Source organism: Lepidochelys kempii, chromosome 22 (assembly GCF_965140285.1).
Source record: "Lepidochelys kempii isolate rLepKem1 chromosome 22, rLepKem1.hap1, whole genome shotgun sequence".
Lineage (NCBI taxonomy): Eukaryota > Metazoa > Chordata > Testudines > Cheloniidae > Lepidochelys > Lepidochelys kempii.
The window spans coordinates 5,625,543-5,641,494 of NC_136401.1; the positions used below are offsets into that span (position 1 = coordinate 5,625,543).

A 15,952-nucleotide genomic window follows, 5' to 3' on the forward strand; every position below is an offset into this window, starting at 1 on the left:
AATGACCTTGAGCGGATCACTGCGGACTACGTGACTCTGGGAAGAAGGATAAAGGAGTTTGAGGCGCAAGTGGTGTTCTCGTCCATCCTCCCCCTGGAAGGAAAAGGCCTGGTTAGGGACCGTTGAATCGTGGAAGTCAACGAATGGCTACGCAGGTGGTGTCGGAGAGAAGGCTTTGGATTCTTTGACCATGGGATGGTGTTCCATGAAGGAGGAGTGCTGGGCAGAGACGAGCTCCACCTTACGAAGAGAGGGAAGAGCATCTTTGTGAGCAGGCTGGCTAACCTAGTGAGGAGGGCTTTAAACTAGGTTCTCCGGGGGAAGGAGACCAAAGCCCTGAGGTAAGTGGGAAAGCAGGATACCGGGAGGAAGCACAGGCAGGAATGTCTGTGAGGGGAGGGCTCCTGCTACATACTGAGAATGAGGGGCGATCAGCAGGTTATCTCAAGTGCTTATATATGAATGCACAAAGCCTTGGAAACAAGCAGGGAGAACTGGAGGTCCTGGTGATGTCAAGGAATTATGACGTGATTGGAATAACAGAGACTTGGTGGGATAACTCACATGACTGGAGTACTGTCATGGATGGTTATAAACTGTTCCGGAAGGACAGGCAGGGCAGAAAAGGTGGGGGAGTAGCACTGTATGTAAAGGAGCAGTATGACTGCTCAGAGCTCCGGTACGAAACTGCAGAAAAACCTGAGTGTCTCTGGATTAAGTTTAGAAGTGTGAGCAACAAGAGTGATGTAGTGGTGGGAGTCTGCTATAGACCACCAGACCAGGGGGATGAGGTGGATGAGGCTTTCTTCCGGCAGCTCGCGGAACCTACTAGATCGCACACCCTGGTTCTCATGGGTGACTTTAATTTTCCTGATATCTGCTGGGAGAGCAATACAGCAGTGCATAGACAATCCAGGAAGTTTTTGGAAAGCGTAGGGGAGAATTTCCTGGTGCAAGTGCTAGAGGAGCCATCTGGGGGGGAGCTTTTCTTGACCTGCTGCTCACAAACCGGGAAGAATTAGTAGGGGAAGCAAAAGTGGATGGGAACCTGGGAGGCAGTGACCATGAGTTGGTTGAGTTCAGGATCCTGACACAGGGAAGAAAGGTAAGCAGCAGGATATGGACCCTGGACTTCAGGAAAGCAGACTTCGACTCCCTCAGGGAACGGATGGGTAGGATCCCCTGGGGGGCTAACATGACGGGGAAAGGAGTCCAGGAGAGCTGGCTGTATTTCAAGGAATTCCTGTTGAGGTTACAGGGACAAACCATCCCGATGTGTCGAAAGAATAGTAAATATGGCAGGCGACCAGCTTGGCTTAACGGTGAAATCCTAGCGGATCTTAAACATAAAAAAGAAGCTTACAAGAAGTGGAAGGTTGGACATATGACCAGGGAAAAGTATAAAAATATTGCTAGGGCATGTAGGAATGAAATCAGGAGGGCCAAATCGCACCTGGAGCTGCAGCTAGCCAGAGATGTTAAGAGTAACAAGAAGGGTTTCTTCAGGTATGTTGGCAACAAGAAGAAAGCCAAGGAAAGTGTGGGCCCCTTAATGAATGAGGGAGGCAACCTAGTGACAGAGGATGTGGAAAAAGCTAATGTACTCAATGCTTTTTTTTGCCTCTGTCTTCACTAACAAGGTCAACTCCCAGACTGCTGCGCTGGGCATCACAACATGGGGAATAGATGGCCAGCCCTCTGTGGAGAAAGAGGTGGTTAGGGACTATTTAGAAAAGCTGGACGTGCACAAGTCCATGGGGCCGGACGAGTTGCATCTGAGAGTGCTAAAGGAACTGGCGGCTGTGATTGCAGAGCCATTGGCCATTATCTTTGAAAACTCGTGGCGAACGGGGGAAGTCCCGGATGACTGGAAAAAAGTTAATGTAGTGCCCATCTTTAAAAAAGGGAAGAAGGAGGATGCTGGGAACTACAGGCCAGTCAGCCTCACTTCAGTCCCCAGAAAAATCATGGAGCAGGTCCTCAAAGAATCAATCCTGAAGCACTTGCATGAGAGGAAAGTGATCAGGAACAGTCAGCATGGATTCACCAAGGGAAGGTCATGCCTGACTAATCTAATCGCCTTCTATGATGAGATTACTGGTTCTGTGGATGAAGGGAAAGCAGTGGATGTATTGTTTCTTGACTTTAGCAAAGCTTTTGACACGGTCTCCCACAGTATTCTTGTCAGCAAGTTAAAGAAGTATGGGCTGGATGAATGCACTATAAGGTGGGTAGAAAGTTGGCTAGATTGTCGGGCTCAACGGGTAGTGATCAATGGCTCCATGTCTAGTTGGCAGCCGGTGTCAAGTGGAGTGCCCCAGTGGTCGGTCCTGGGGCCGGTTTTGTTCAATATCTTCATAAATGATCTGGAGGATGGTGTGGATTGCACTCTCAGCAAATTTGCAGATGATACTAAACTGGGAGGAGTGGTAGATACTCTGGAGGGCAGGGATAGGATACAGAGGGACCTAGACAAATTGGAGGATTGGGCCAAAAGAAATCTGATGAGTTTCAATAAGGATAAGTGCAGAGTCCTGCACGTAGGACGGAAGAACCCAATGCACAGCTACAGACTAGGGACCGAATGGCCAGGCAGCAGTTCTGCAGAAAAGGACCTAGGGGTGACAGTGGACGAGAAGCTGGATATGAGTCAGCAGTGTGCCCTTGTTGCCAAGAAGGCCAATGGCATTTTGGGATGTATAAGTAGGGGCATAGCGAGCAGATCAAGGGATGTGATTGTCCCCCTCTATTCGACATTGGTGAGGCCTCATCTGGAGTCCTGTGTCCAGTTTTGGGCCCCACACTACAAGAAGGATGTGGATAAATTGGAAAGAGTCCAGCGAAGGGCAACAAAAATGATTAGGGGTCTGGAACACATGAGTTATGAGGAGAGGCTGAGGGAACTGGGATTGTTTAGTCTGCAGAAGAGAAGAATGAGGGGGGATTTGATAGCTGCTTTCAACTACCTGAGAGGTGGTTCCAGAGAGGATGGTTCTAGACTATTCTCAGTGGTAGAAGAGGACAGGACAAGGAGTAATGGTCTCAAGTTGCAGTGGGGGAGGTTTAGGTTGGATATTAGGAAAACCTTTTTCACTAGGAGGGTGGTGAAACACTGGAATGCGTTGCCTAGGGAGGTGGTGGAATCTCCTTCCTTAGAAGTTTTTAAGGTCAGGGTTGACAAAGCCCTGGCTGGGATGATTTAATTGGGGCTTGGTCCTGCTTTTGAGCAGGGCGTTGGACTAGATGACCTCCTGAGGTCCCTTCCAACCCTGATATTCTATGATTCTAAATGTCTGAAGTAAATAGGAAATCCATGAAATTCAATAAGGACAAATGCAAAGTACTTCACTTAAGAAGGAACAATCAGTTGCATACATACAAAATGGGAAATTACTGCCTAGGAAGGAGTACTGCAGAAAGGAATCTGGGGGTCATAGTGGATCACAAACTGAATATGAGTCAACAATGTAAAGCTGTTGCAAAAAAAGCAAACATCATTCTGGGATGTATTAGCATGAGTATTGTAAGCAAGACATGAGAAGTACTTCTTCCGCTCTACTCCGCGCTGATTAGGCCTCAACTGGAGTATTGTGTCCAGTTCTGGGCGCCACATTTCAGGAAGGATGTGGACAAATTGGAGAAAGTTCAGAGAAGAGCAACAAAAATGATTAAAGGTCTAGAAAACATGACCTATGAGGGAAGATTGGAGAAGAGAAGACTGAGAGAGGACATGATAACCGTTTTCAAGTACATAAAAGGTTGTTACAAGGAGGAGGGAGAAAAATTGTTCTTCTTAACCTCGGAGGATAGAAGAACCAGCAATGGGCTTAAATTGCAGCAAGGGCGGTTTAGCTGGGACATTAGGAAAAACTTCCTGTCAGGGTGGTTAAGCACTGGAATAAATTGCCTAGGGAGGTGGTGGAATCTCCATCATTGGGGATTTTTAAGAGGAGGTTGGACAAACACCTGTCAGAGATGGTCTAGATAATACTTAGTCCTGGTCTTGAGTGCAGGGAACTGGAATAGATGACCTCTCGATGTCCCTTCCAGTTCTATGTTTCTATGACCTTGCTCAGTGCAGCCCCCAGAGTTCAGAAGTTCATCTGCAGAGTTTACCTCCCAGCCTGGGTGGAAGTGGAGGGAGGTAAGGGGAGCATCTTACACACTCCGCTGCTCGGGTCGACACCTGAGTGCCACGCCTCTCCATGGGGTTCTGCTGCAGTCTTCACCGCCAGCTGTGCCTCTCTGCCAACTGCCCTGCTATCCCCTCTGCTCCACTCCACCAGCTGCCCTGCCATCCTGCTAGCCCCCCCACCCTACTTAACCCAGCTCTTTAGTGACTTCAGCTCTCAGTGAGCTTAGCTGGTAGTAGGGGAGCCCCAGTGCTGGTGCACCACTAGCCAAAACTAGGTCTAATGCTTAGACCTAGGTATAAGTGATTTCAGCTCTGCAGCATGTCACAAGACTCCTAATGGAATCAAAATTAGCTCTGTTATTACTCAGTGGAGAGAGGAGGGGGTCAAAGGAGTGTTTAGTACCCTCAGAAGGGGGCCCACACCACCAGATACACATATCTATCCCCAGCCTCTCTCAATTCACTGGGTTTTGGAACCCATGTCCCTTGCTTAGCAAGTGCTGCTTAGTTGAGGGAGAGTCCCTCCATCATAAAATGCCAAGTACAGTTCTACTGTCCTTGATTCACATAACCAGGATAACAACCTTTTATTACTCCTGCCCCAATAACAAAAAGAGACTGGGGATACCACAGCAGCCAAAGTGACCATTTGGGCAGGCAGTCCATCATGTTAGGCAGGGTAGGGGTGCCCATGCAAACAAGATCAGCCCCTTAAGTCCTTTTCCACAGCTCACCACCAGATGTCACGGTAGAGATCATTCTGACTCTGCTTACACTAGTGTCACTGTGACCTACAAACCCTCTTCTGGAATTAGGTGCCTAATCCAGGTCAACCCTTTCTTGCCCAAAGGAAAAAAAATCATCCAAGCATGATTTTGTAGGGAGTAGCCCTGCCACCTTATATTCACTAGCCCAATGGTGTGGGTGCTCAGCTAGGATGTGGAAAACCCAAGTTCAAATCTCTGCTCTGCCTAATTTGCAGCAGACACTCAAATCCCTGTCTCTCACTCTACAGGTGCATGTCTGAACTACGGGACACTTGGGAGCGGGGCTCTCTTCTATTGAAGGGGTTCTGGTCTGTATAAATAAATAGCCAGTGGAATAACTAATTTGGATGTCCCAGAAAAGCGCCCTAGCCCCTGGGCTATGGAGTTATTTGGTCTCTTGCCCAATGAAATTTAGGTGCCACGGGGACTTTAGCAGCAGAAATGTAGGCACCTAAATAATTTAGGCACTTACAGGATTAGCTGAGATCAGGTTCTGAAAATCTAAATCTTGGATTTAGGCAACAAAATTCCTTTGTGGAGCTTCCCCTCCATGATTCCAAACCAAATGAGCTCAGTTTACAAGTATAAAGATGCTTCTTTTTCTTTCACTAGCAGCTTTGTGCAATCTGAGTCAAGCTGGGCTCTTTCCTCTCTGTGTCATGTATGTGTAACGAAGGTTCCTCAGGTCAAATCAGGCCCTTGAGGACATTTATGCAACCCATCACTGTCAGCAGGGCTAGCACCGCTGTGAATTGAACTTTTTTAGGGAACCAGAGTGGGGTTCTGGGACTGATTTTTTTTCCAATATTTTCCAATGTGCATTACTTTGCATTTATCAACACTGAATATCATCTGCGATTTCGTTGCCTAGTCACCCAGTTTTGTGAGATCCTTTTGTAGCTCTTCACCAGTCTGCTTTGGACTTAAATAATTTTGTATCATCTGCAAATTGTGCCACCCCACCCTTTACCCCATTTCTAGATCATTTATGAATGTGTTGAAGAGCACAGGTCCTAGAACAGATCCTGGGGGACACTGCTGTTTACCCTTCGCCATTGTGAAAAGTGACCATTTATTCCTACCATTTGTTTCTGGTCTTGTAACTCAGTTATAGATCTATGAAAGGACGCTCCCCTTTATCCCATGACAGCTTGCTTTGCTTATGAGTCTTTGGTCTTGTCAAAAGGCTTTCTGAAAGTCCAAATACCCTATATCCCCTGGATCACTCTTGTCCACAAGTTTGTTGACCCCACCAAAGAATTCTAATTGATTAGTGAAGCAGGATCTTTCTTTATAAAAGCCATGTTGACTTTTCCCCAACAAATCAAATTCAGCTAGTGTCTGATAATTCTATTCTTTCCTATAGTTTCAAGCAATTTGCCTGGTATTGAAGTTAGGCTTCCTGGCCTGTAATTGCCAGGATTGCATCTGGAGCCTGTTTTAAAAATTGGTGTCATATTAATAATCTGGCAGAGAGGCTGATTTAAGCGATAGGTAACATAGCAGTTAGTAGTTCTGCAATTTCATATCTGAGTTCCTTCAGAACTCTTGGGTGAATACCAGCTGGTCCTGGTGATTTATTACTGTGTAAGTTATCAATTTGTTCTAAGTTCTCCTCTATTGAGGCCTCAGTCTGAGAGACCGTTCCTCAGATTTGTCACTTAAAAGAGTGGCTTATATCCTTATATAGGAATCTCCTTCACATCCTCTGTGGTGAAGACAAATGCAAAATATTCAAGCAACTTCTCTGCAATGGCCTTGTTTTCCTTGAGTGCTTCTTTAGCACCTCAGTCATTCAGTGGTGCTACTGATCTGAAGCAGGAAGACTGCCCAACAACGTACTTACATTTTTTGCTGTTAGTTTTTGAGTATTTGGCTAGTTGCTCTTCAAAATTCTTTTTTGGGCTGCCTAATTGTACTTTTACACTTGACTAGAAAGGAACATAAGCTCTGGCAATTTTCCTCACTAGGATTTGACTTCCAATTTTAAAGGATGCCTTTTTTTTTGCTCTAATCACTTACTATTTTTTTTATTTGGGGTATACATTTAATTTGAGCCTCTTATGGTATTTTTAAAAAGTTTCCATGAAGCTTGCAGCCATTTCACTTTTGTGACTGTACCTATTAATTTCTGTTTAACTAACTTCAGAAAGGGGGAACTACAGAAAAAAAGAGGAAGCTGAAGGCTTCTTTGGGATTTTCCTCCCCACAAGGATGTTAAATTGCATTATGTTATAGTCACTATTACGGAGTGCTCAGCAATATATTCACCTGTTGGACCAGATCCTGTGCTCCACGTAGGACTAAATCAAGAATTGCCTCTTCCCTTGTGGGTTCCAGGCCTAGCTGCTCCAAGAAGCAGATGGTGATGTCTATAAACTTTGTCTCTGCATCCTGTCCTTAGATGACATGTACCCAGTCAATATGGGGATATTTGAAATCCCCCATTATTACTGAGTTTTCCATTTTTGTAGCCTCTCTGATATCCCAGAGCATTTCTCAATCACTATCACCATCCTGGTCAGTTGGTTGGTAGTATACTCTTACTGCTGTACTCTTATTATTCAAGGATGGAATTTCTATCCAGACATTCTATGGTAGTTTGATTCATTGAAGGTTTTTACTAATATCTGACTCTATGCTCTCTTTCACATATAGCGCCCCCCCGCTACCTCCCAGCACAACTTACTCTGTCATTCCTATATATTTTGTACCTTAGTATTACCATGTCCCATTGATTATATCCCTCCACCAAGTTTCTGTGATGCCTATTATATCAATAACCTCATTTAATTCCAGGCACTCTAGTTCACCCATCTTACTATTTAGACTTCTGGCATTTGTATACAAGCACAGCTAAAATGTGTCAAATTTTATAAATCTGTTATATGATGCAAATGAATTGGACTCTTTTGTTGGACTGTTTCTCTCCAGTTCCCACCTGTACTTTTTCAATTTCTGCCGAGGGAGGTTGCAGAATCCCCATCACTGGAGATTTTTAAGAGCAGGTTAGACAAACACCTGTCAGGGATGGTCTAGATCAGTGTTTCCCAAACTTACAACAGTTGTGTACCCCTTTTGAGACATTTGTCTTACCAGCATACCCCTTCTCTGGTGAAGATAATTTGGGGGGCGGGGGTAGCCACATTTTTATAACACTCCTAATTAGTTTAATTCTGGATTAAATGTTTATTAGAAATAAATACAAAATTACACACAGTTGAAACAAAAATTTTAATAGAAATATGTTATATAGAAATAGTACTAGAAATAATTAAAATAGAAGCAAACAAACAGCATATATTAGTGAATTTGTATCATTCTGAAATTAAAATACGCTGGTTTGGTTAGGTTAGAGAAGAAAGCGCTAGTTTTAATACTTACTATTTCGGTATTGAAATCAGTACGAGGGATGGAACTGCTTGTGACCAGACACTATCGCGGGGATATCTGGCTCAATGTTTGTGATCTTAAGATGAAGATGGGGCTCCACATCAATAAGACTATTTCGTTTTTTTGTTTTGATGCCAACCAGTGCAGAGAATCCGATCTCGCATAAATATGAGATGGGAAAAGGTAGAAGATATTTGACAGCTTTGTCTGATAGAGCTGGATATTCAGAGCTAACCCCCAACCAAAATGACGTCAGTGTATTTTGCTCAAATTTTGTTTTCAGGAAGCTATCTGAAGCCAGCTCCAAGAGCAGTTGTTCTTCTGAAGCAGAGAGGTTATTTAGCAATGCTTGAACACCGATGATAAAAGGGTTCCTTATCCATTCAAAGGTGCCGTCTGGTTCAGGGAAATAATTATGAAGATCTTTCTGCAAGCTTTCCAAATGCTGCTTCATGGTTTGCAACACATCACTATCAAGTTCGTTAGTCGAGTTTATTACTAAGTCATGAAGAGATGGAAAGGAATCCAGTTCACGATGACTAAGACGTTTATGCCACAGCTTCAATTTTGCGACCATGGCGCTCACTTTGTCTTGAACATGGAATATGGATATAAGTTTCCCTTGCAAGGATAGATTGAGGTTGTTTAAATGAGCAAAGATATTCTGCAATATATGCTAGTTTGCATAGCCATTTCCAGTCCTATATACGGTCTCGCAGGTTAAAGGTTTCATCTAAAAAAAACTTGCAGTTCTTCTTGCAGCTCCAAACAGGCGATTCAGAACTTTTCCCACACAAAAGCCAATGCACTTCAGTATGAAATAGGAGGTGTGTGTAATCACTGCCCATCTCATCACAAAGCTGAGAAAACAGCCAGGCGTTCAGAGGGCAGCCTTTCACAAAATTGATTATTTTCACAGCTTCATCCAGTACTTGCTTTAGATCTGCCTGCATGTTCTGGGTTGCAAGTGCTTCCCTGTGAATGCAACAATGAGTCGATTTTGCTTCTGGTGCAACAGCTTGAATATGTGCAACAACTCCTTTCTTTGAGCCAACCATGGCTCTGGCACCATCCATGCTTATTCCAACACAACGACTCCAATCCAAGTCATTGTTTTTGATAAAGTCATCACTAGCTTTAAAAATAGCTTCTCCAGTTGTATGTGTTGGCATAGGTTGGCAGAACAAAACATCATCGTGGACTTCATTATTCAGCTCGTATCTGACAAACCACAAAAGATTAGCTAAATTCACAATATCAGTGGATTCATCCGCTTGCAGTGCATAGTAGCGACTCTTTTGTACTCTTGACAATAATTACTGCTTTACGTTTTCGGCCATATCTGTGATGAACAGTGTTATTTGAGAGGGGGACACAATCTATAGCTTTGCTAGCCTTGTCTCCAATCATCATTATTTGGCTGCAGGTTTTACTAATGTCTCACCAATCACTTCAGCAGCTCCTGAATTTGCAATTAAATACGCCACACTATATGAAGCTTCCAAAACTTTTCACCTCCTGTCACATTACAAATTGTTTTCTGGGACTTTTGGAGATCTTTGCGCTTATTTTCAAAGAATTCTACAGGTTTTCCCTTGTATTCTTTGTTTGCTATTGAAATGGCGTTTTAGGTTGGATGGTTTCATACTTTCATTTGTGAGAATCTCGTAACAAATCACACAGTGGAACAGGCTCCACCTCATCGCCAGTCCACGAAAATCCCAGTTTAAGATATTCTTCAACATATTTGCAGGCTTTTTTCGTTTTCTTTGCAGCTGATACGTTCAATAAACTTACAGATGGTTCACACGGTTCACTAATTTTGTCATCACAATTGTCTGATGTAGCCATATCACTGCATTTTTTGGCATAATTATCACTAACATTCGTATTTCCTTCATAATTTTCTTTTGTACGTTTCAAACTTCCCGTTTTTAGCCAGCAATCCATTGTAAATGGGTTTAACAAAAAGAAATTTTGTATATTACTACACAAATTATGTACTTGCTATGATCTCCAGATTACTAGGAGTAGTTATTCACCTTGATCTTTTATCTGTCAGTATGACTTCTGTGCATGCCACAAAGGCAAGTGTATTGCCCGAGCCGTGGTAACACGCACGCGTGGTTTGCATCGGCTCTGCTGTGCTATTAGAGGTTACTGAACGCATTATCATATTAGTTACAATGTAAACCTGTGTATTTCTACTGTACAAGTGTACACCATTCTTATATAAAATTTTAGTGAATTGTTTTCTGCTGCTAAAATAAACCGATAAAGTAAAATAAAAAATTCTGCCATGTACCTCTTGAAACCCTTTCACGTACCACCAGGGTATGCGTACTACACTTTGGGAAACACTGGTCTAGATAATACTTCTACTATGGGTGCAGGGGACAGGACTTCATGACCTCCCGAGGACCCCTGCAGTCCTACGATTCTATCCTCTCCTCTTTACTAAGATGTAGAGAAACCCCGAGAGGACACCATGACATCATCTGGAAGGAGGGTCCCAACTATGGGATTGTATCCCTCTACTCCCGTGGGATGTTCTCCTTCCCCAAGACTTTCACCCTCCTCAACAGCACACAGGCTGTCAGACTGGGGCTGGGACCAAAAAAGTCTCGTTTCTGCACTTCTGTCTCCATTAGCTCCTCCAGTTCAGCCACTCTGATCTCAAGAGCTCGTACTCTGTCTCTGAGGGCCATGAGCTGCTTGCACTGAATGCACACGGCACCTGCCTACAAACAAGGTACATGCTGCACTGAGTGCAATAAACTGGCTAGCCCCCACTCTGCTGCTGGACTCTGCTTGCATGCTTTTTACTCCTGTAGCTTTTTAAATTGTTTTGGGGGGTAATTTTTTTCTTGTGGGGTGGGGAAAGCAGATATTTCTTGGCCTAAGTTTGCAGGTTGATCAGGTGTATTGGGCTCTCACACTCCCTCGCAAAACTCCCGTTAGCTGTTCCTGTTCGCTAGCTCCTCTGGTTGCTTTGGAGCAGGCTTTTTAACCCCCTGGTGAAGGGCTAACAGGTGCTAAAGGGCTTAGGGATCAAAGCATCGTTAAGAAGCTCTCAGCCTTGCCTAGCAGGCCACTAGGCTCAGCACGCGGCCCCCCCACACAAACAGACCACACTGTAAACTTCAGTCAAGCAGCAAGCACACAAACAGGCGACAAACTCACCCCAGGCGTCAGGTAGTCGCTCCTCCTTCACCTGGAGAACTCCCTCGCACAACTCCCCTGTTAGCTGCTCCTGTTTGCTAGAGGAAAGCACAGCGCCCATTTATCGGCCTTGGCGAGAGGTCACAATCCAGAATGCTTGTGATCACTGGAGATATAACATCTGAAAACTCTGGCTCAGCAGCTGTGCTAACTATTAACTTTTAAAGTCTGCCTGTTTAGTCATCAGATTTATTATTGCTTTAACGAATTTTAAATACTTCATTATTTGATTTCCACAAGATAAACCAGAACAACGTCAAGTGCTGTTCTGCCCTAAAAGTGACTCTGGGCAAAGGTCCTGGTGGGTATGTCTATGCTGCAGCAACTAGCAAGCTAGACAGACAGACTCCCTCTACCTGTGCTCAAGTTCGCGTGCTAAAAAACAGCAGTGTGGTCACTGCAGTTCAGGAAGCAGCTCAGACACTCAAGCCCACCTGACTTCAAGCTCGGGGTGCTTAGCTCAAGCTGCGATATCTGCTCTGCTGGTTTTAGAGCAAGTTTGACTGTCTGAGCTAGGGCAGCATAAATCTACCCGCTAAAGCTCCATGGGGATTCTCCAGCGGGTTTGAGCTGGGCATGTTTTTCCAGCTGGCAGCACAGAAACTACCCCAGCCTCTGAGAGTCATGCTGGGCTCTTTCCTTTTGCTGCATCATCTCCCATCAGCGAGATTCTGCTGCCTGAGCTAAGCCTGCAGAATCAGCTATTCCACCCCATTGCCTCATAACACACTGGCCAGCCCCCTCGCTCACTGGAATGTCCTCAACAATCCCTTTGATGAGACACAAGAAGGGACAGATGGCAGCTCCTTTTCCCAGAGCTGGGTCTAACACAAGTGAAAAGCTGCGGTTAGTGTCCCAGTCACTAGAGTTCTGGTAGGCTGAGAGCACCGATCCCCACTCGTAGAAGCATGCGTTTTCATAGAATCATAGAATCATAGAATATCAGGGTTGGAAGGGACCCCAGAAGGTCATCTAGTCCAACCCCCTGCTCAAAGCAGGACCAATTCCCAGTTAAATCATCCCAGCCAGGGCTTTGTCAAGCCTGACCTTAAAAACCTCTAAGGAAGGAGATTCTACCACCTCCCTAGGTAACGCATTCCAGTGTTTCACCACCCTCTTAGTGAAAAAGTTTTTCCTAATATCCAATCTAAACCTCCCCCACTGCAACTTGAGACCATTACTCCTCGTTCTGTCATCTGCTACCATTGAGAACAGTCTAGAGCCATCCTCTTTGGAACCCCCTTTCAGGTAGTTGAAAGCAGCTATCAAATCCCCCCTCATTCTTCTCTTCTGCAGGCTAAACAATCCCAGCTCCCTCAGCCTCTCCTCATAACTCATGTGTTCCAGTCCCCTAATCATTTTTGTTGCCCTTCGCTGGACTCTCTCCAATTTATCCACATCCTTCTTGAAGTGTGGGGCCCAAAACTGGACACAGTACTCCAGATGAGGCCTCACCAATGTCGAATAGAGGGGAACGATCACGTCCCTCGATCTGCTCGCTATGCCCCTACTTATACATCCCAAAATGCCATTGGCCTTCTTGGCAACAAGGGCACACTGCTGACTCATATCCAGCTTCTCGTCCACTGTCACCCCTAGGTCCTTTTCCGCAGAACTGCTGCCTAGCCATTCGGTCCCTAGTCTGTAGCTGTGCATTGGGTTCTTCCGTCCTAAGTGCAGGACCCTGCACTTATCCTTATTGAACCTCATCAGATTCCTTTTGGCCCAATCTTCCAATTGGTCTAGGTCCTTCTGTATCCTATCCCTCCCCTCCAGCATATCTACCACTCCTCCCAGTTTAGTATCATCCGCAAATTTGCTGAGAGTGCAATCCACACCATCCTCCAGATCATTTATGAAGATATTGAATAAAACCGGCCCCAGGACCGACCCTTGGGGCACTCCACTTGATACCGGCTGCCAACTAGACATGGAGCCATTGATCACTACCCGTTGAGCCTGACAATTTAGCCAGCTTTCTACCCACCTTATAGTGCATTCATCCAGTCCATACTTCCTTAACTTGCTGACAAGAATACTATGGGAGACCGTGTCAAAAGCTTTGCTAAAGTCAAGAAACAATACATCCACTGCTTTCCCTTCATCCACAGAACCAGTAATCTCACCATAAAAGGCGATTAGATTAGTCAGGCATGACCTTCCCTTGGTGAATCCATGCTGGCTGTTCCTGATCACTTTCCTCTCATGCAAGTGCTTCAGGATTGATTCTTTGAGGACCTGCTCCATGATTTTTCCAGGGACTGAGGTGAGGCTGACTGGCCTGTAGTTCCCAGGATCTTCCTTCTTCCCTTTTTTAAAGATTGGCACTACATTAGCCTTTTTCCAGTCATCCGGGACTTCCCCCGTTCGCCACGAGTTTTCAAAGATAATGGCCAGTGGCTCTGCAATCACAGCCGCCAATTCCTTCAGCACTCTCGGATGCAACTCATCCGGCCCCATGGACTTGTGCATGTCCAGCTTTTCTAAATAGTCCCTAACCGCCTCTATCTCCACAGAGGGCTGACCATCTCTTCCGCATTTTGTGATGCCCAGCGCAGCAGTCTGGGAGCTGACCTTGTTAGTGAAAACAGAGGCAAAAAAAGCATTGAGTACATTAGCTTTTTCCACATCCTCTGTCACTAGGTTGCCTCCCTCATTCAGTAAGGGGCCCACACATTCCTTGGCTTTCTTCTTGTTGCCAACATACCTGAAGAAACCCTTCTTGTTACTCTTGACATCTCTGGCTAGCTGCAGCTCCAGGTGCGATTTGGCCCTCCTGATAACATTCCTACATGCCCGAGCAATATTTTTACACTCTTCCCTGGTCATATGTCCAACCTTCCACTTCTTGTAAGCTTCTTTTTTATGTTTAAGATCCGCTAGGATTTCACCATTAAGCCAAGCTGGTCGCCTGCCATATTTACTATTCTTTCGACTCATCGGGATGGTTTGTCCCTGTAACCTCAACAGGGATTCCTTGAAATACAGCCAGCTCTCCTGGACTCCTTTCCCCTTCAAGTTAGTCCCCCAGGGGATCCTGGCCATCCGTTCCCTGAAGGAGTCGAAGTCTGCTTTCCTGAAGTCCAGGGTCCGTATCCTGCTGCTTACCTTTCTTCCCTGCGTCAGGATCCTGAACTCAACCAACTCATGGTCACTGCCTCCCAGATTCCCATCCACTTTTGCTTCCCCCACTAATTCTACCCGGTTTGTGAGCAGCAGGTCAAGAAAAGCGCCCCCCCTAGTTGGCTCCTCTAGCACTTGCGCCAGGAAATTGTCCCCTACGCTTTCCAAAAACTTCCTGGATTGTCTATGCACCGCTGTATTGCTCTCCCAGCAGATATCAGGAAAATTAAAGTCACCCATGAGAATCAGGGCATGCGATCTAGTAGCTTCCGTGAGCTGCCGGAAGAAAGTTTTCCTGGCCCCAAGGTCAGAACTCTTGGGAAAGCAGGTTTCAGAGTAACAGCCGTGTTAGTCATAGAATCATAGAATATCAGGGTTGGAAGGGACCCCAGAAGGTCATCTAGTCCAACCCCCTGCTCAAAGCAGGACCAATTCCCAGTTAAATCATCTGTATTCGCAAAAAGAAAAGGAGTACTTGTGGCACCTTAGAGACTAACCAATTTATTTGAGCATGAGCTTTTGTGAGCTACAGCTCACTTCATCGGATGCATACCGTGGAAACTGCAGCAGACTTTATATATACACAGAGAATATGAAACAATACCTCCTCCCACCCCACTGTCCTGCTGGTAATAGCTTATCTAAAGTGATCATCAGGTGGGCCATTTCCAGCACAAATCCAGGTTTTCTCACCCTCCACCCTCCCACACAAATTCACTCTCCTGCTGGTGATAGCCCATCCAAAGTGACAATTCTTTACACAATGTGCATGTTAATCAAGTTGGGCTATTTCCTGCACAAATCCAGGTTTTCTCACATCCCCCCAACCCCCATACACACACAAACTCACTCTCCTGCTGGTAATAGCTCATCCAAACTGACCACTCTCCAAGTTTAAATCCAAGTTAAACCAGAACATCTGGGGGGGGGGGTAGGAAAAAACAAGAGGAAACAGGCTACCTTGCATAATGGCTTAGCCACTCCCAGTCTCTATTTAAGCCTAAATTAATAGTATCCAATTTGCAAATGAATTCCAATTCAGCAGTTTCTCGCTGGAGTCTGGATTTGAAGTTTTTTTGTTTTAAGAAGGCGACCTTCATGTCTGTGATTGCGTGACCAGAGAGCAGTTGCCACTAGGACCATGCAAATACTCTCAAGAGGGCTAAATCAGACCTGATGTCCTATAAACAGCACCAGCGCTGACCCATCACATTTCTTGCCCCCAGCCAGAATCACTCCAAGGCTTCCAGCATCCAAAGGCAGGGGTTTGGGAATCTATGCCTTGAATTTGCCTGAAGTACACGTTACTAGC

General features: G+C 45.3%; 1 protein-coding gene across 5 annotated transcripts in view; it reads right to left on the reverse strand.

The window, feature by feature from the left end:
• Window positions 1–15,952, reverse strand: part of CCDC15 (coiled-coil domain containing 15) — a 70,556-nt gene that overhangs the window by 24,068 nt on the left and 30,536 nt on the right. Inside the window, exons 10-11 of one of the 5 annotated variants that reach the window (XR_012155906.2) lie at window positions 11,479–11,555; window positions 8,248–9,516 (exon numbers count right to left, since the gene is read on the reverse strand). The exons of 2 other annotated variants lie outside the window; for them this stretch is intronic. Coding sequence is in view for 1 of the 3 variants with exons in the window: in XM_073320790.2 (XP_073176891.1) it covers window positions 11,539–11,555 (17 nt within the window). In the remaining 2 variants the exon portion in view is untranslated. Of the gene's footprint in view, window positions 1–8,247; window positions 9,517–11,417; window positions 11,556–15,952 lie in introns of those variants that run through there. 2 more of the 5 variants (XR_012155904.2, XM_073320790.2) reach the window with 2 other exon arrangements.